Genomic DNA, 19,603 nt, shown 5'->3' on the forward strand with positions numbered 1-19,603 from the left:
AATTTTGTACTCCACATTGGTAAATAAAGTTAAAAATGTTGTTTTAGATATTAGAAGTGTAAAATTGACCTTATAAATTTTACTTAGGAAGTTTCTTACGTATCTCAGTATCTAAGCATCTCCAACGGTTCTGTATTATAATAGATTTATATATAAATTTTGGATTACTCATTTTTAACTCCAGTCATTGTTTTATATTTTTTGTATAAAAATGTATATCTCAATAATAATTAATCACGTGTTGAGCCCATATAATTTTTACAAATTTCTTAATATAGGCTTGATTATTTAATGAAATAATATGTGATTTATCCGTTAATGTAATAAGAAAGTGGGAAGAGAGTTGATGTGGCTGTATAAAATAGTTGTGTAAAATACACAATAATTTTATAGTGAGGATTGAAAAATTATAAGAAATGAAATTAGATAAGGAAATAAATTATTTAAAAGTAAATTATTTATTTAGTTTATGTAAATTAGTTTACTTCCAAAAGACTTTATTTATTTATTTATAAAAAGAGCTTATGTTAAGAAGGAAAATGGAATTAGATAAGGAAATAAATTAGTAAAAAATAAATCACTCATTAGTTTACATCAAAAAGACTTTTTAATTGATAGAGTTATGTTTTAATTAATTTAGTTAATAATACAGTAGTTGATAGAGAATGGTTAAAAATAATATTAATATTAAAAAACTTATTACAAATAAAAATAATATAATGTATAATAATATTAATATTTAAAAAACTTATTTATAGTATATTTATTATATATTTTAAAAGATTTATTTATAATATCTTTATTATATATTAAAAAAATAATGTAATGATAATAGTATACTGAAATGTAAATAACATACTAAATTTTTTTATTTATTTTTATTTACATGTATCTTGGTTTTCTCTCCTTTTACTATTCTATGTGCCTTTATTTTTCCCGTATAATTTATTTTATTTGATTTTTATTTTATTTGATTTTTTTTTTTTTTTAAGCACATGCCCAATTCAACGCACACCCAAATCCCATTTGCAATACTCGTGTGCTTTTTTTTTTTTTTTTGGGAATATAATAATTTTTTTTTTTTGTCTTTTTAAAAGCAACAAATTATGTGCTCAATTGTTATTTTCCTTTAATACTCTTTCCTGTCCCAGTTTTCAAAACGCAAAAAGAGAGCGTTGTTTTTGAGACAGAGGGAGTAAACAGGATTTTTGATTTCGTAGGAATTCACTGTTTTACTTTGCTTAACAGTAATAATAAAAGATATTCCGTAAAAAAGTGGAGAGAGGGAGAGAGATTGACAGTCTGCCTTAACTTTGTTGAATTTTGGCATCATCTTTATTTTGTTCTTGTGGTTTCTGGAGTTGCAGTGTCTATGAGGCTGTTACGTGGGTTTTGTCAGCCAACGAGTGGTCGAAATTGCTAACCTTCTCTTCTCTAATGGCAATCCTCTCCAAATCTGTGAGTCCTCTCTCTATATATCACACACAGACACACACCAAGCTTACTTTTTCTTGTTTTTCTCAAGTTTTTGTGTTCTGAGTCTATATCGAAGCACTTCTACTTTATCTTTTCTCTTCCCCTTTTTCTTTATATTATTGGGTAGTAGGAGCATTAGTTAAAGTAGCTTAATTGTTTTGTTCTCTCTCTCTATATATTAATATATATGTGTGTATATATATATATATATTTTCTGTTGGAAATAATTTTAACAAGATCTAATGTACGAAGTAATTAATTATACTTTCCGCTTTTATTGATTACTCAATATGTTTGTTTCTTTCATGTTCTTGACAAATAAAAGGGCGCAAATCTTAGCTTAATTGGTGATGGATTCTCTAATTTTGTCACTTGAGAATGCAGAATTTAAATTTTGGTTTGGGATAAAAATTGCTGGGTAAATTAATTTTGAAATTATCCGTGGTTTGGAGCTATTTTCCCAGTCTGAACTTGATAATTGTATGTTATGGCAATGACATTATGTTTTGCGGCGACAATTATAGGAATTGTATTGTAGTAATGGTCTTCGGCCTCAAACAAGAGAGCAAAGAGGGAATTATAGTATCTATGCAGTGTGCATAGCATGTGGAGGTCAATAGAAATTGTAGATTCTTGTTCTCTTTTCCCATATCGTAATTGTACATGGAGTTGTTTTAAATGTTTTTTTGTTCGCCAAACCCAAGTAGTTTGCGTAAGCATTATATTGAGGTTTTGACTTGAGTTGTATATCTCCCTCCCTGGTCCCTCCCACTACTTGCTCCAGTTTTAGTTGTACTATTTTTTTTTTCCAATAAATATAAAAAATCTTATAATTAGGGGTTGAAATTCTGGTTATATATAATTAGATCTAAGATGGGTCACTATAATAGTGGCTCCCGGTATGCGGAGAGACTAATTCCTGTTTTGAACACCTGACCTCCAGGTCAGGTCACATTGGAACAACCTTACTGATGCGCCAAAGCTTGCCCTCTAACACAAGGTTCCTGGTGTTTATCCAATATGCAAGTAGTATCAAAGTCAGCTTACTTGAGTTGTTTAACTAAGTTTCAGGTGATTGGAGGTGACTGAATGGTAGTTGGAGAAGGGCATGGCTAGACTTAGTTTATCCACAGACATTACATGATTACACTAATTTAAGAGAGGCCAACTGCAATCGAGGAAGTTCGTGATGTATATTTATTTAGTAGTTGTTCAAAGGAAGAGTTGGCTTCTGGAAACGGCCCTTGTTCAGAGAGAAACTGAACCCCACTTACGTGGTTGTCTGCTTTGTAATACAAAGGTGTTAAGAATCCATTCTTGTATATGAAAAAGAAAAGACCACGGAGCATCAGCTATCTGTGAATAAAGTACTTCTTTATTATCTTGGGTGTAATTAAATTGTTTAAGGCAGTATGTATAGGAAACTTCTTAAAGCTACACTGTCATTCCAGAAGAATAGAGGTGGCTTTTGCTCATGGGCATGTTAACATGAGATATGGGTTTCGAAGATTCTTCTTAGCTAATGAGGCATCTTATTTACATAAGTTCCCTTTGAACAAAAGATATTATTGAATCATGCCGTAGGCTGTTTTGAGGAATTCTGCTAATTGATGAGTTGACTGTTGCAGACTATGACACTTATCCACCTGCCCCTTTTCTCATTATCTCTAGAAATGAAATAGGAAAATTTTATTTTTCTTGAAATATAAAAGTTTATATTTCTCTAGTTAACTCTACCATTTTTAACCGGGAACTTCTAACAAACACGTTATTGTTATGCTCTCTTAACATCTTGTCTTTGTGCATATGATCCTACTTGAAAAGTATCACTTTGTATTCAATCTGGATTGGTGATTCCATTATACATTGTCAGTCTTGCTTCTTGTTTTATGGTTTTACCGAACCTGTCTAGCTCTATAACAGATTCTCCCTTCCCCCTTCTTCCTTTACTGGGAAACACCGTTTTAGTGTTGTCATTATTCATTCAGAAAACTGAGAGAAACGTGCACTATAGACTATGTAGAATAGACGGCTGTTTAAAAAGTAAATCCATCTTCCCCTACTCAAATTCTTCTTAGTTACTTGCAAAATGATATTCAATGTTTTAAATACTAAAATGCCAGGATGATCCTGATTCAATCACTTCCATAACAGTGGAGATAAGTTGATATATATTTATTGGGATGTCAAACATATGGAATCATAGCTCCAACCATTGAGTTGTATTTGATAATATATAATCAGTAAATTTTTTAGATATAACTGGCCTACATAATTAATTATTATGTATGAGGAAATTGACTCGACTTTTACATTGTAACTAATGCAGTTATGAAAATAGAGAAATTTGAGATGCCAAAGGGAAAATTCAAATATCAACAATCTATAATTATATTCTTTTGTGAGTAAATATATGTTCATTTTGTTTTTCATTATGCTTTTTCGCTTCCCCTTTTGTTATTGTTATAATAATTTTTTTATATGAAATGTCTTATTCTTCTATTTCTTTCCACGTATGCAGGTTGTGACTGGCTTTGACTGACTTCTTGTTTCATCGTTAGTAGCAACATGGAATTTGGATCAAAGAAAACATGGAAGTCAATAGTGCCTTCCTATTTGAAAGGCAAATCAGCTACCCATTTTTGTATGTTCTCCAAAGTGAAGCCAGCTGGTTATGGTCCAGGCAATACACCGGTTTATCTCAACGTGTATGACTTGACACCTATGAATGGCTATGTCTATTGGGCTGGCTTTGGTATTTTTCACTCTGGTGTGGAGGGTAAGCTTACCTACGTTTTCCTTATTGCCCATTTTTCTTCGTTCTCTTTACAATAAACCTACTTTTACTGTCTTTAGTCTAGGAATGACCACAGTTTGTCAATCAAGGACTGGGGACATTATGATTCTTGTCTTTCTAGGTTCTACTGAATTGCAGCTTGTCTCGACTTATTATTGCTTTGAACAGAGTATTTGAACTGATAAACATGTATTTTGTGTAGTTTTTTATAAGAAGTACAAGCACTTGTAAAGAGGAGGTGTTGTACACTATCACTAGTTAAGAAGTAGGGCTATGGAAGAGATACAGTACAGTCATACACTATCACTTCTCCGAAACTATTCAGGATGTGTTAGTGCCTTATCTTCACATAGTGGGTCCCAAGCCTGGAAAAAAGATGGTTGCATCAAGTAGCTAGACAGCCAATGTAGAAGTATTGTCGGGACTACATATAAGTATGAATCTTAATTTTCAACAACTTGTTGACACTTCTGTTACACTCGTCAATTGTCAACACGTGTCTAATGAATTCTAGACATTGTGTGGTTATTTGCATGGGGATTAAGTGTAATTTTGAGGAAAGTCAAACTAAAGGTTTATATAAATTTTTTTTCAAGCTTTAGGCCATAATAATAATAAAAAATAATAAAGAAATCATACTTAACACAGTGTCAATAGGAGATAAGATATTAAAATTGCGCATGTACATAAAGATTTGTTATACCTATTTACAGTTGTATGCGTACATCCATAAACCTAGATATCATGTCATTTTATGTCACTGTCCATGTAACAGGGGCCATTATTGATTATAAATTATAATAAATGTTATAAATTTCGTATTTTCCATAGATAATACAATACTTACACTTAAAATAAATTTCTTTGTTGTTGTGTCCTGGCCATGTCCATTTCTATTTTTTTTAGATTTGTAGTTTTGGCACTACGCGTGTCATGTTGTATTGTACCCATGCTTCCTAGTTTATAAGAGAGTAATTGGTTTGATGTCATTGTTATCACATGTAAAATGATGAACTAAATAAATAAATAAATGAATACATCTGCACTGTTCAGGAGATATAAATGACTTTCTTCCTTACAAAATAAGGATCTAGGATTTGACATATTAAAAACCAAAAAGTGAAGGAAAAAAAAAAGGAAGGATTTTCAGGGTATTGAGTACTCTTGATGGAAGTGGCCGCGGGGGGGGGGGGGGGGGGGGGGGGTTGTTGTGGTGCAGGGCCTGCAGACTGCTTAGGTATGAAAGACGGACAAATTTTGGGGAGTGAAACAGATTCTTGGCTCCGTTTTAAGGTGGGAAGGGCTCTATTGTACCTCAAATACTCTTAAAACCTGTCACAAGTTAATAGGCTGAAAAGTGGAATCTGGTTGCTAGATGCAACTTCTGTATCCTCCTCTTTTTTTTTTTTTTTTCCCTCTTTCTACCCCCCTGGTTTGTACGAAGGATATAAACACTTTTAAGAAAGACTTGTGTCTGTATCTGGTTCGTGTTTGACACTGACATTCTTGTACACTCCCTGTAATGTGTTCGACATATCCTGGATGTGTTCATTATTCAAAGATAAAATTCTTAATTTAGAAAACGGATCAAAACTTAATGGATGCTCAGTAAACATGAGAAACAACATTGAACATTGGGATCATCTTTAAGCATGGAAAGATGTATAAATATAAAAAAGAATCAATTAATAAATTATCAAAAATCTTGATGGTATTCTAGTACCACCAGTATTCTACTGTTCAGTATTGCTAGTATTCTATATATATATATATATATATATATATTTTTCTTTGTGTTCCATGCTTCATAGTTTTTGGATTTACAAACTTCACTGTCATTATAATCATCATCTTCTTCAGCTGAGTCTGTGCAAAGCCCAAAACACTACAGCCATCTAGCACACGGCATATAACCCATGAAATTCATTCCTAAGGAGATTTTTACAAAAATACATGTTTAACCTGATAGGATCATTTTGATGCTATGGTTGGTTAACAAACAATGTAACAGGTTGCCTCCGTAAAGGTGAGGTGGAACCTACTAAATGGAGCAAGATATTTTTCAATTATGATTTTTTGATTTGCTAATGAACAATTCAGTATTAAAACAGTGAGCCTAAAAGCATTAAAAAAAGTCAATAGGAGTTGCGTCCGTGCTACACGTGTTGCATACTTCTTGAAACTCTTAAAATGCATGTTGGTCACATCTTGAAGTCCTTTATTTAAAAGTAAAATTCTTCCATATACATGCCAACACTTCTTATAGTTACCAACATGTGACCTGTGAGCCTTCAGCGTTGGTATTACTATCTTTTAGAAGGAAAAAAAGTTTATAGTGATAGATTAAAACAAGTTGAAGGTTTCTATAAAATTTATAAAAAGCTTTACAGAATAAAGAAAAAACAGAGGTAAAATATAGGAATATTTTATCAACGAAGTGGAAATATGAGTTGGAGAAAAGTCATCATATTATTTATGTACCTATGTTACATGGACTAGGGTACATATATCAAGTATGTGTCTAAGTAAAGGATTTATCAATTCCACAAACCTAAGGATATGGGACACGGCTAAATATTCAAATTGATTAATATTCTTCTTTTATTTCCAAGAACAATATAGCCTAGAATGGTAAAAAAATAGGTACTTCACTCGTTTTGAAGCAAGTGTAATTAAAGGAACATAGTAAAAGAGTTTTATGGATATATTATTGTATGATAAAGTTGAATTATTGGATATGCTTGTTAGGTGTATGATCAATCAAACTTGTCGGAAACATGTTCAATATATATTTTGAGTGTTGTGTGCCTGACACGAATATTGACGCATTTTAAAAGTGTTGATGTAATATAGGTATGTGTATATGCTATCCTCGTATACACACAATACATGTATACGTCACTGCTATATGAGGTATCATTGATTATTATAATTGATATATTACAACTTTAATACAATGATAGGATATTAAATTTACATATTATACAGTAATTGTGTATTATATAATCTTTATAATATATTAACAGATTAATTTTGACTTCAGTCCCACAGTTTTGCATGTGTTTTTACATCGGTCCATTTTAAAAATTAATTAAGGATCACTCCTATTTTTAACCCAAACTGTTAGTTGACTGATGGTTTACTTTGTCGACTGATGGTTTACTAACCTTTGTTATCTGAAGGATGACTGCTAACAAAAAGACAAAAATCCCAATTAAATTGTAGAATTTACAAAATAAAAGTCTTTGATACAAACTAATAAACAAAATAAGAGTTGTCTTCTTCTTTTTAACAAATTAAACAGGATTCCAAAACCTAAATGTAAAAACACAATAAAGGAGTTCTGTTTGTGCTTCGGCCTGTGCTATTTGTGCTTCCTAGGAATTCAATCAGATAGATGTAATATATCCGATAACTGAGGATTCTCCGAGGAGGCTTCAATATTTATAGAGTTGAGATCTAGGAGCTGGTTCTTCCTGAAGGCAAAATATGTGGTTTAAGCTCCTTTTGTTCTGATGGTTTAAGCTCCTAAGAAGAGAGTGACTGCAACGTATGAATATTCTTGCTCTCCACATGATTATGATGGTATTAAATTCAGGTGTTCCCCGTGTTTTATGACCTCTTGGAGCTGTTTTACGATGTTTCTTTCTTCCGGACTCAGAATTTTATGGGCACCCTTACGGCATTTTGCAACTAGTTCTTTGGCTATTAACTGCTTTTCGAATGATATTGTAAAGTCTTGTTGGGGGGCATTCTCTGTTATCTGAAATTCCATTATGACCGCTAAAATCCAGTATAGATAGCATCCAATTTCGACAAAGGTTTCCTTTTCAAGTTCCATGCTTACCATTCCTCTTCAACCAACCAACGGGGTTCAGCAAATCTCGTGCTCACAGTCACGCTTAAGCTGAAGGCAAGGAGACAGATTATTTGAACTATGGAGATAGTATTTCTTTAAATAAGGATATAGAATTTCAACACCTGTTTATTTGTGTAATTAGATTTCACCTTTGTTACGTAGTAAAGAACACTGAAAAGTTCCTTTGTTGCTATGCCTCACTGTTTGTCTCTATTTTTTCGGATTCAGCATATAGACGTATATATGTCGTGTTATACTCATGTCAATGCTTCGTAAAATGAGCCTTTGGCATGCTCTAGTGATGATGTTGTGTGGGTCAAAAGTTTGCTTCTTGTTGTAGAAAGATCCAGGGAATTCCTGCGAATTTAATTCTAATAAGACAGGTGATGGAAGAAGATTGTATCAGTAAAAAGAAAAATATTATTAACTTAGAAAAGGCATATCATACAGTACCGTGAAATATTATGTGGGGCCCTCTACAAAGAAAATGAATTCCTATTAATTTATTAGATTTATCCAGAATATGTATAGAAGCCCGCAATGGAAAAACATGATTTATGTAACTGACTCCAAGTAGTTGGAAAAAAAAGGCTTTATTCAGTTAAGCTGAGTGTATGCATAGAGTTTCAAGGATTTGAGTTTGTACCTTGTGTATAAATTTTTTTTCAAAATAGAGGTACTATCACACAAAGGATCGATACTAAGTCCAAATCTGTTCACCGTAGTCTTAAATGAAATAATGTGACTTTCATTACTGCATGTTTTTGCTAATGGCAAGTTTTGTTAGATACTTTGTAGGAGGAGAACTAGCAATAAAAATGGAACTTGGAGAATACATCGCAAACAAATGATTTAAAGATTAGTAGAATTAAATAGAATATAAAGAATGGAAATTCAACAAAATTATAATAGTGACAATAATTCAAGATCAAACGGTTGCTCAAAATAATTATTTTTGGTGAATTAAATAGAATATAAAGAATTTAAATTCAACAAAATTCTAATATAGTGACAATAATTCAAGATCAAAGGGTTGCTCAAAATAATTATTTTGGGTAATTAGGATCAATAATGCAAAAGACGGGGAGATATATAAGATGTAACTAGCAGGATTGGAACCAGTTGTACAAAGTAGAGACAAACTTGTGATATCCTATAATGATAAGTGAAGGAAACTTTTATAGGATGATCACCAGGTCAATTATCTTATACAGAGTATGTAGAGCACTAAAAAAGAAATAAGAATAATGCATCCATGTCGTTGAGGTAAGAATGCTATGATGGATGATAGAGGTAACTAGACAAAGATATAATTAATAATCAACATGTTAGGGAGAAATTACATATAGCTATAAAATAAGAATAAGAAGGCGTACATGGTATTGAAATATACAATGTAGATTGGTATATATACTAATGAAAAAGAAAAAGAAGAAAAATGGGAAAATAGTTCAAATAGTAGAATATAAGAGACACAAAGGTAGATCGAAATTGGTACAGAATGAAGTCACAATAAATACACTTTAGTACTAATAGTTGATGAAATAGTTTGCAATAGAAAATAATGAAAGAAGAATATTTGTGTGGATGGTCCCTTTCAATTCGGACCAGGAAAAGGATGATGAAGACACTGCATAATGGTCTTTATGTAAAACTTTTATGTATGAATAATGATATTAATCTAAATCAATCTTGTATATACTAAAAAGTTTCAACAGGCTAACATTTAATATCTAGTGAGCTTTACACCTATTTATGAATATATAACACCTCTTTGGAAGGTGCAATTCTTGAAGACCCTTCAAGCAAAAAAGCAGTTTGTTTATGTTCAGATTCATGAGAGAGAGAGAGAGAGAGAGAGAGAGAGAGTAATGTATATTCTGTGTATTGTCTTCAGCCTTCTCTTGTGAGGCTTATATAAAGAACAAGGATTATACACCATAATTACACAATATTGCTTAATTACACAATAAGCCTAACTACTCTGGGTAATTACATAAGGACCCAATATTATGGAGGATATAAACATTCTAACACTCCCCCTCAAGCTAGAGAATATATATCAAATAATCCCAACTTGGAATAGATAGTCCTTAATCGGTTATGACCCAGTGCTTTGGTAAACATATCAGTTAGTTGATCTTCAGACTTCACAAATGGAGTAGAGATGTTCCCACTTAATAGTTTTTCCCGAACAAAGTGACAATCAACCTCAATATGTTTGGTACTCTCATGAAACACATGATTCGATGCAATGTGAACAGCTGCTTGGTTATCACAGAACAATGGAGTAGGAGCTTCAACTGTCAACCCAAGTTCTTTTAGAAAATGTTATATCCATGTCAACTCACTAGTGGTATGGGCCATTGCCCTGTACTCAGCTTCAGCACTAGATCGAGCTACCACCGTTTGCTTTTTACTTTTCCACGTAACAAGATTTCCTCCTACAAATGTACAGTAGCCTGTAGTAGATCTCCTATTTGAAGGAGAATCAGCCCAGTCAGCATCTGTAAAACCTTCCACCCTGAGATGACCATTTGATTTGTATAGTAACCCAAAACCTGGAGCTTGCTTAAGATATCGGATAATCCGAAAAACAGCAATCCAATGTGACATTCTAGGAGCTCCCACGAACTAACTTACAACACTAACTGCATATGAAGTATCAGGTCGAGTGATAGTGAGATAAATTAATTTCCCAACAAGGTGACGAAATCTGGCCGGGTCATTAAATAGATCACCCTTATCAGATACAAGTTTTGTATTTGAGTCCATAGGAGCATCAACCGGACGACCACCTAACATACCCGTTTCTTCTAGCAAGTCCAACACATATTTTCGTTGAGATAAACTTATACCTTCCTTGGATCTAGCAACTTCAATACCCAAGAAGTACCTAAGTTTACCCAAGTTTTTAGTGTGGAATCGATTTTGCAGAAACAACTTCAACTTAGCAATGCCTGCAGAATCATCACTTGTGCTTACAATATCATCTACATACACCACAAGAAAAATGAAGCCAGCTTTAGTGCGCAGGTGAAATACCGAATGATCTGTCTGGCATCTGTTAAGACCAAAGTTTAATGCTGCCTAGGAGAATTTTCCAAACCAAGCCCATGGAGATTGTTTCAATCCATACAGGGCCTTTTTAAGGCGACAAACAGTGTGACGATACTCCCCCTGAGCAACGAACCTAGGTGGTTGCTCCATATAAACCTCTTCAACCAGGTCACCATGTAAGAAGGCATTTTTGACATCTAATTGAAACAACGGCCCGTCACAATTGACAGCAATGGAAATTAGAACCCGAATAGAAGAAATCTTAGCAACAGGGGAAAAAGTCTCATCATAATCAACACCATAAGTCTGAGTGTACCCCTTTGCCACTAGACGAGCCTTCAACCGCTTAATAGACCCATCGTGAAGGTATTTAATTGTGTAGACCCACTTACAACCAACCGTTTTGGAGCCCGGAGGTAAGGGAACAAGATCCCATGTTCCATTACGGTGAAGGGCATCCATTTCATCCACCATGGCTTGTCGCCAACCCAAATCAGAGAGAACATCCTGCAAAGTCTTGGGAACAAAAGTAGCAGATACTTTGGATAAAAAACAAGATAAAGATGATGAAATATGACGGTAGGAGACAAAGTTAGAAATGGGATGTGCAATAACACACGACCGAATACCTTTACGGAGAGCAATAGGCAAATCATCAGGTAAAGGCGTCGGATCCGAAGACTCCGAAGGAGATGGAGGGAGCGAAGTAGGCGGTCGAGGTCGTCAAGTATAAACCTGCAAAGGGACAATAGAGCGAGGAGGTGCGGAAGTAGGAAACTGAGATGGAACCATTGGCATAGGTGGCTCAGAAGTAATATCGAGAGGAGTAGTAGAATCAGAAAAATATGGGAGAGACTCAGAAAATGTTACATCAGCACTAGTGAAATAGCGTTGAAAATGAGGACTGTAACAACGATAGCCCTTCTGAGTGCGAGAATACCCAAGAAAAACACACTTAGTAGCATGAAGGTCGAGTTTATCAAGACCTGGTCCAAGGTTATGGACATAACACACACAACCAAAGACTCGCGGAGTCAAATTAAATGATACGGAGTCGGGAAATAAAACAGAATGAGGAGATTTACCTTTTAACATGGATGAGGGCATTCGATTAAAAAGATGACATGCCGTAAGAACGGCATCACTCCAAAATCGTTTGGGAACATGCATATGAAATAAAAGGGCATGACAGACTTCCAGAAGATGACGATTTTTACGTTCAGCTACTCCATTTTGTTGCGGAGTATAAGTACAAGAGGATTGATGAATGATGCCTTTAGCATGAAAATAAGTCTTGAATGGGTCCGAGAAATATTCTTTGGCATTGTCAGAACGTAAAATTTTAATGGAACACCCAAATTGAGTTTTTATTTCTTTGCGAAATATTTTGAAAATAGAAAACAACTCAGAACGATTTTTCATTAAAAACAACCAAGTCATCCGAGAATGATCATCCACAAAGGTCACAAAATAACGAAATCTATTAATAGAAATATGTTTTATTGGTCCCCATACATCTGAATGAACTAATTGAAAAGGACTAGCAACACGATTATTAGCCCTTGGCTTGAAAGATACACTACAATGCTTACTAAGCTGACATGTTTCGCAAGACATGGACTCAATACGACTAAGACCGGGGACTTGACACTGCAGAACTAATAGTGATGGGTGGCCGAGACGACAGTGCCACTGGAAAGAAGACAAAGATGATTGAAGAGCTGTGGGAGATGGTGCAAGATCGAAGTAATACAAGCCACCTACTTCATGTCCCATACCAATCCTCTTCTTCGTCTTGAGATCCTGAAAAAGACAACATGTGGGATAAAATGTAACAGAACAGTGAAGAGATTTAGTAATTTTGCTAATGGACAACAAATTAAAAGGGAATTGAGGAACATATAACACAGGAAAGGGACATAGAAGAGGTAAGATGAATAGTTCCCAAACCCAAAACTTTAGTTGATGATCCATTAGCAAAAGTAACATTTTGAGAGGAAGGAACAGACTGAAAATCAGATAAGAGATGAGAACTACCAGTCATGTGATCGGATGCGCCAGAGTCAAGAATCTAGGGACTCTGACTAGAGGACAAAAGACATGCAGGGGCACTACTTGATTGGGCCAAGGACCCCATGGAAGATGAGGCGGAAGACCGTTGCTGAGACAGAAACTGAGCATACTCATCGCGGGGAATCGTGACCATAGCAGTCTCAACAGCCACATGTGGAGCAGTGGGTGTGGCAGAGAGAGAAGAATCCCTATCATTAGAAGTCACTTGATGTGCATAGGAAGAAGGTGGTGGTTTCCCATGAAGATCCCAACAATAATTGACAGTGTGATTAGTAAGACCGCAGTGAGTGCAAAGTTTTGAGTCTCGGCCTCTGCCTCGACCACGGCCACGAGTAAAATGACCACCACCACCACGAGAAGACTGAAAGCCACCCTGGTTCACAACTAAGGCAGATCGTTCACTGCTAGGAGGAGCAGTGACACCATTGGAAGCCCCTCCTGAAGCGCCACTAGATAAAGTGGCACGCTGGAGTCTAGATAACATATCAGGTAGAGAGGGAAGTGCAAGGCTCCCCAAAATCTGTGCACAAATAGGTTCATACTCTTGTGACAATCTTGTGAGAACCTGAACAACATTAAAATCCTCACGCTGCTACTGCATGCTTTTCACATCAGAGGTGATGGGTTGATACATATTCATTTCTTCACAAAGTCCCATTGCCCGTGAGAGGTATTCCTCTAAACTGTGAGTCCCTTGCTGGAGATCAAAAAATTGTCTACACACTTCATAAATTCTGGTTATATTACCAGCATCGGAATATAACTGTTGGAGTCGGGTCCATATCTCCTTGGCAGTGTCCAGATATAACAAGTTGGAGCTAATATGAGATTCAATACAATTCAGCATTAAGGAGATGATTTGAGCATCCCTTTGTTCCCATGAACTGAAATCAGTATCACTGCTTTTGGGTTTATGCTGAACCAAATGAGCACCAAAGCCTTTGGCTTTCAGGAAAATGGCTACTGACTTGGCCCATAAGATGTAATTTTTTCCATTAAACTTGACTGAAGTCATGGGAGGATTGAAGGAACTAGAAGATAACAGGTCTGAACTGGAAGCCATGGAGAAGGTAAAAAAAACACAGACGAACCTGGGAAAAAAAAAATTGCAGAATCGGTAACCGGGTTGGATCTGCAAATGGGTCGGATCTGGGCAACCGGGTTGGATCAGAACCAGGTCAAGGGTCGGATCTGCCGCGTAGCCAAACAAGGCTGTTCTTCTTCACAACCACCAACAGACTCCGGCAAGCACACAGCGGCGACACCACACCGAATCAGAACCTCCACAACTTCCAACCAAGAAAAAGGACGAATCGATGAAGCCTCACCTCTGCAAACAACGACGGTGGATGTCGGCGAGCTTGCTGACGATCAACATGGCAACAACACAAGCAGCCAAGGGGCTTCAGATCTGACGGCGACGAAGGAGGCTGCAGATCTGACAACGACGACTACGGGCTTTAGATCTGACGGCGACAAAGGACGATGACGACTACGAGTGATCTTCTCAGCATACCGGTGACAAGAACTTCCGGCAAAGACACCAACAACACACTCGCGATTCCAATCGCGAGTCCAATCTCATACAAGGGCAACACACTTGTCGTTTCCCACACCCATGAATCTATATTGCTTTTATACCATGTTCAGATTCATGAGAGATAGAGAGAGAGAGAGAGAGAGAGTAATGTATATTCTGTGTATTGTCTTCAGCCTTCTCTTGTAAGGCTTATATAAAGAACAAGGGTTATACACCTTAATTACACAATATTGCTTAATTACACAATAAGCCTAACTACTATGGGTAATTATATAAGGACCCAATATTATGGAGGATATAAACATTCTAACAGTTTAACAGGTCGAAGGATCAACACCTTGAGCTTTGAACTAGGGTCCTTGACAGAATTGCTCTATATTTAGGGTCTTAGATTGTTTTGGCTCCAAGTGTTGGTGCAAGTTGTAGATTGGCTTCTTACTCACACATGCATATGGATGCAATTTGAACTTGCATCATGTTGAAGGATTTATATATTTAAGTTACACCCTCTCTAAAAGCTTAAGCTTTTGGTGTAAATGGTAGTTAACATGGTAGCAGAGCCAAATGTCTCGAGTTCAAACCTCACCGTCACCCTAATTAAAATATTGAAAAACTCGTGTTGGACCAAAAGAAGGCCACACGTGAGGGGGCATGTTGAAGGATTTATGTATTTAAGCTACACACTCTCTAAAAGCGTAAGCTTTTGGAGTCGATGGTAGTTGACACATCATATGTTTGATATATGTTGTAAGTTGACGTTTGTTGATGGCTTGATAGGCAGGCAAATATTTGGAGTGAAGAACTTGGAAATTTGCAATAGCAGTTTCTTCCATAGCAGGAGCCCATGCTTTTGATTTCCATCTTTTATTGTCGTGTCTTCCCTATTATTGTTGTTGTTGTTATCGTCGTCGTCCTCAGGTCTTGTTAAAAAGATGAGCATGAAACGATAATTTATCCAGAAATCAAGAAACATGATACCTTGTTCTCTTTGCTGCACTTAGATAAGAAAATTATGTGAACTGGAGGGATATCTTTTGCATTTATTTGCAGATCAGTAGATTCTGTTGTGGAAACAAATATACGTTGTTATTAAATTTTTTAGTATATTATACTGCTCCTAAATTTAAAATGAAATAAATGATCTTTGATTGACCCTACATACTCTTTGCAGTTCATGGTGTAGAATATGCATTTGGAGCTCATGATTATCCATCTAGTGGTGTCTTTGAGGTTGAACCCAAACAATGCCCAGGCTACAAGTTTAAAAAGTCAATACTCATTGGGACTACATGCTTGGACCCTTTACAGGTTAGGGAATTCATGGAGACCCACTGTGCAAACTACTATGGTGACACATATCACTTGATTGTCAAGAACTGCAACCATTTCTGTAATGACATTTGCTACAAGCTGACTGGGAAGCGAATTCCAAAATGGGTAAATCGCCTGGCAAAAATAGGTAGTCTTTCCTCATCATACCAAATGCCACTTGGAGAAGAATAAGTTTTCATTGGACATGCAAAAATTTCTTCTGAGTTTTAACAATTGCATTTGAGCATTTGTGCATGTGGGTTCCCATGGCTGTTCTGCAACCTATCACATCCACAGTTTGCACTCTTTCATTGTACTTGAGAATGAAAAACTTTTTTTTTTTTACCCTTCTGATAGGTAAGACACACACACGCCACACCCATCTTGTCTAACTGGGACTTGAATCCTCAGCCTCATTTTCAGGAGGTAATGAAAATTCTGCTCAAGTTAATGCTTGGTGATGAATGGAAATCAAATTGCCTAAGTTGCTAAATCATAGTGTTTTTTATTTATTTCATTACAACCTCATTCAACTTCTAAACATAAAAAATAAAAACTTGGTTAATTTTTAGAAGGCTTTTATTTGAGAAGCCCTTGTGTGTGTGTGTGTTTTCATGTCATTGTTCTCCTCTTGCTGAATGCGAGGCTTCTATTTGATAAATGAAAAGCAAATTGGCATCCATAAAGCTGCCTCTGATGTCCATTTGTGTCAAATATGGAAACAATTGTAACATTGAGAAAAGAAAGGACAATTACCGAATCTTTGTCCCGCCAATGTGGGGTTCCGATAGAGAGAGGCTGGATATAAACCAAATATTTGGCACTATTTGCACAAACTTACTTCTTTCAAACACATTGAAGAAATATAGGACGCGCACAAAATATTGTTTCTGGATTTTTATTGTTGCTGCATCACCTGGGACATAGGGCCATTGCTTGGTGCAATGGTACAATCTTGAGCTAAGAAGCATATGGGGACAGGTTCAAGTTTAAGAGCAGCCAATTTATGCAAAATGGTGCCAAAGATCCGTTTTGTTTCGGGCTTACCCTCCCAACATCCTCTATCGGCCAAACCAGGACAAGGTAGTGGTCTTTATTTGTCACTTCGGAGATATTTCCCACCTCTCCTAATAGTATGTTTACGTTCTACCAGACCCCCTTCTCCAGGTTTTCCTTTCTTCTTATTCTTTCTATGGGTTGTTTGGATGATGGGATGTATGAGAAAATGTGGATGGAAGGTCATTTTGTTGGGGGCACATTATTTAACAGAATTGTACCATCTTCACTGTGTGCTTGGTAGAGAACTTTGTGAATATGAGGACCTGCAATTTTCTCTAGCTAGGCATTTCTGTCTCAAGTATGATTAGAGAATAGAATTAATGAGATGATCGATCTCCTAGGTTGGATTTGGATCGATCAAAGCACAAGTCACCATTGTGATCTATGACCTTGCCATCTAAATTACTGATATATATACATAACTTGCTTCATTCTTTTTTATTTTCCTTTCAGGTTCAGTCTTCAGCTGTGTGCTGCCTGAATCCCTTAAAATTTCTTCTGTGCGACATGATCCCAGTTACCATCCATATGACAGCGAGAAGAGAAGGCTAAGAGGTTCCTTCAGTTGCTTGTCTTCGATCTCAATGAGGCAAAGACAGTTGTCAACATCGTCGTTGTTTCTACAGTCTCCATTAAAAGGCTGCTTACCATCATGGGAATTGAGAAGGTTCAGGAAAGGTAAGATGATGACTACAGAAATCCTTGTCCTTTGAAATCTTGTAAGCAAGTACTGTTTGGAAGGTTTCTTTTGCTTTCGTAGGATGATGGCTGTCATCTTATATTCTGGTCTTTAATCCTTTGATGCTAACTGATTCTTCGCAAGAAAAGAATACGCTGTTTTATCAGGATCCTCGAAGTGTTGCATTCTGCCACTCAATCGTCTAATTACCCATGTCCTGTTCATGCTCTGCATGTTTTTGGCATATTAAATAACTGACCTGACAATTGTGTCACCGGTCTGAAATGGCTATGGCTTAATTGCTCTGGAGCCTAGAATGCGAAACTTTTGCTTTGTGCTTATAGAACATTTCAATTTCAATCTTTCAGATGTAGCTGCCCTTCACAATTATAAGCAGTAGAAGGATGAGAACACTAAAAAATTTCAACTGTAGTCATCATCATTATAGGCAAAACCAAATAGCTGCAGATTCTGGAAAAGAATTATGGTTGCAAATTCTGGTGGAATCGAGGAGGTTATTCCCAAGCCAACGGGAAAAAAAAGCCGGTTCTCTTTCGTGCTCTCAAGGATGAATTTTTGGTTGATCTGAACCAAACTGTTGTTGATATTTTGAAGGTTCTTTGTTTTTTTTTTTTTCGTGGTTAAACCTCCTCTAAATGTGGATTAAGGGGGTGGGACAGGAAGACGACAGCCGTGACACGTAATTCATTTGTGATTCTGTCAAATTTATTATTCTTTTTTTGCAAGTAAGCTTTGGCATGATCCAATTGAAAGCAGTCCATTCATTCTGATGCTGTTGAATATGATGAACCCTGTTTTCTTTCTTTTTTCTTTACAGTGTCTACTGGTTTTATAAAATGCTCCACCTGTGGTCAGTCTCCATTAGCGTCTACTACCAGTGGCCCCTACATGTTTGTTTTCTCTGCACTTCATCTCCTAAGCCTTGTCACCCTCACCCACAACCACCAAGACCACCACCGACGTTCACCACCCATTTCTACCACTGGTAACCGCCAATCCAACATTTCACTGAGATTTTGTAGGTCGGTGCCTGGTGCGAAAAACCCTAAATGAGAAAAAATCAATCTTGTAGGTGTCAAGCAATATTGAACATGGGTATGTGGTACAAGGTTATAGAGCCACCACTAGCTATGAAATCATTTTCACATACTGCTATAATTATTTTCCAAATATATTATGTCCATTAGTCAATCTGGAACATACCACCTTAAGAGAGAGAGAGAGAGAGAGAGAGAGAGAGCGAGATATATATATATATATATGTTCGCTAAGCAACCACCTTAATATTTTAAGAGGACCATGGATTAATTGATTTGTTTTTGCCATATTTGGACATCTGGGTTCATTAGTTTAAATGCAAATTGAGCAGGTTTCAGGAAGCAGCCTTCAAATTTATAAATTATGCAATGGCTATCCAGTCTTTCTGAGGACTTGCTGAATATATAATAATACATTGTAAAATATTTTATTGTCCCATCCTGCCGTCCGTCTCCAGTTTTTTTTTAAATTTGCCGAGTGAATGGGCAACAAACGACCAAAAATATAAACACAAAAACCAATAAAAATAAATAAAAAGAAGTGAAGAGACCAAATAAAGTAACTGATTAACACATTTGGAATGGCAGTATGGGGATTGGACGCAAATTCAAGACTTCCAAGCATACAAGGATGATAAAAAGCCAAGTTATAAATAGTGTTTTCTGTGTTTGTATGCATCACAGGTGATCC

At 36.0% G+C, this 19,603-nt stretch overlaps 1 protein-coding gene across 2 annotated transcripts; it reads left to right on the plus strand.

Annotated features, from left to right (window-relative positions):
• Nucleotides 1-1,201: 1,201 nt before the first annotated feature.
• Nucleotides 1,202-18,642, plus strand: LOC132276233 (deSI-like protein At4g17486). 2 transcript variants are annotated; one of them, XM_059777573.1, is made up of 6 exons: nucleotides 1,202-1,458; nucleotides 3,806-3,877; nucleotides 3,998-4,255; nucleotides 15,977-16,264; nucleotides 17,629-17,853; nucleotides 18,223-18,642. In XM_059777573.1, the coding sequence occupies exons 3-6, from the start codon at nucleotides 4,045-4,047 to the stop codon at nucleotides 18,252-18,254; spliced, it is 756 nt and encodes a 251-aa protein (XP_059633556.1). In that variant the 5' UTR covers nucleotides 1,202-1,458; nucleotides 3,806-3,877; nucleotides 3,998-4,044; the 3' UTR covers nucleotides 18,255-18,642. The 2 variants fall into 2 exon arrangements, with proteins under 2 accessions (XP_059633556.1, XP_059633554.1); XM_059777571.1 differs by lacking the exon at nucleotides 3,806-3,877 and having other exon boundaries at nucleotides 1,204-1,458.
• The last annotated feature ends 961 nt before the right edge of the window (nucleotides 18,643-19,603 follow it).

This window comes from Cornus florida, unplaced genomic scaffold, assembly GCF_030987335.1.
Source record: "Cornus florida cultivar Cherokee Brave unplaced genomic scaffold, ASM3098733v1 CherokeeBrave_3.0.0_Hap2_Chr10, whole genome shotgun sequence".
Taxonomy (NCBI): domain Eukaryota; kingdom Viridiplantae; phylum Streptophyta; class Magnoliopsida; order Cornales; family Cornaceae; genus Cornus; species Cornus florida.

What these genes read in the sequence shown, in the direction of transcription:
- LOC132276233 (XM_059777573.1), top strand. Translation starts at nt 4,045, where the DNA reads ATGGAATTTGGATCAAAGAAAACATGGAAGTCAATAGTGCCTTCCTAT. An exon ending in TTTTCACTCTGGTGTGGAGG is followed by an intron (nt 4,256 to 15,976) that starts GTAAGCTTACCT and finishes TACTCTTTGCAG; the next exon opens with TTCATGGTGTAGAATATGCA. An exon ending in AAATCGCCTGGCAAAAATAG is followed by an intron (nt 16,265 to 17,628) that starts GTAGTCTTTCCT and finishes TTTTCCTTTCAG; the next exon opens with GTTCAGTCTTCAGCTGTGTG.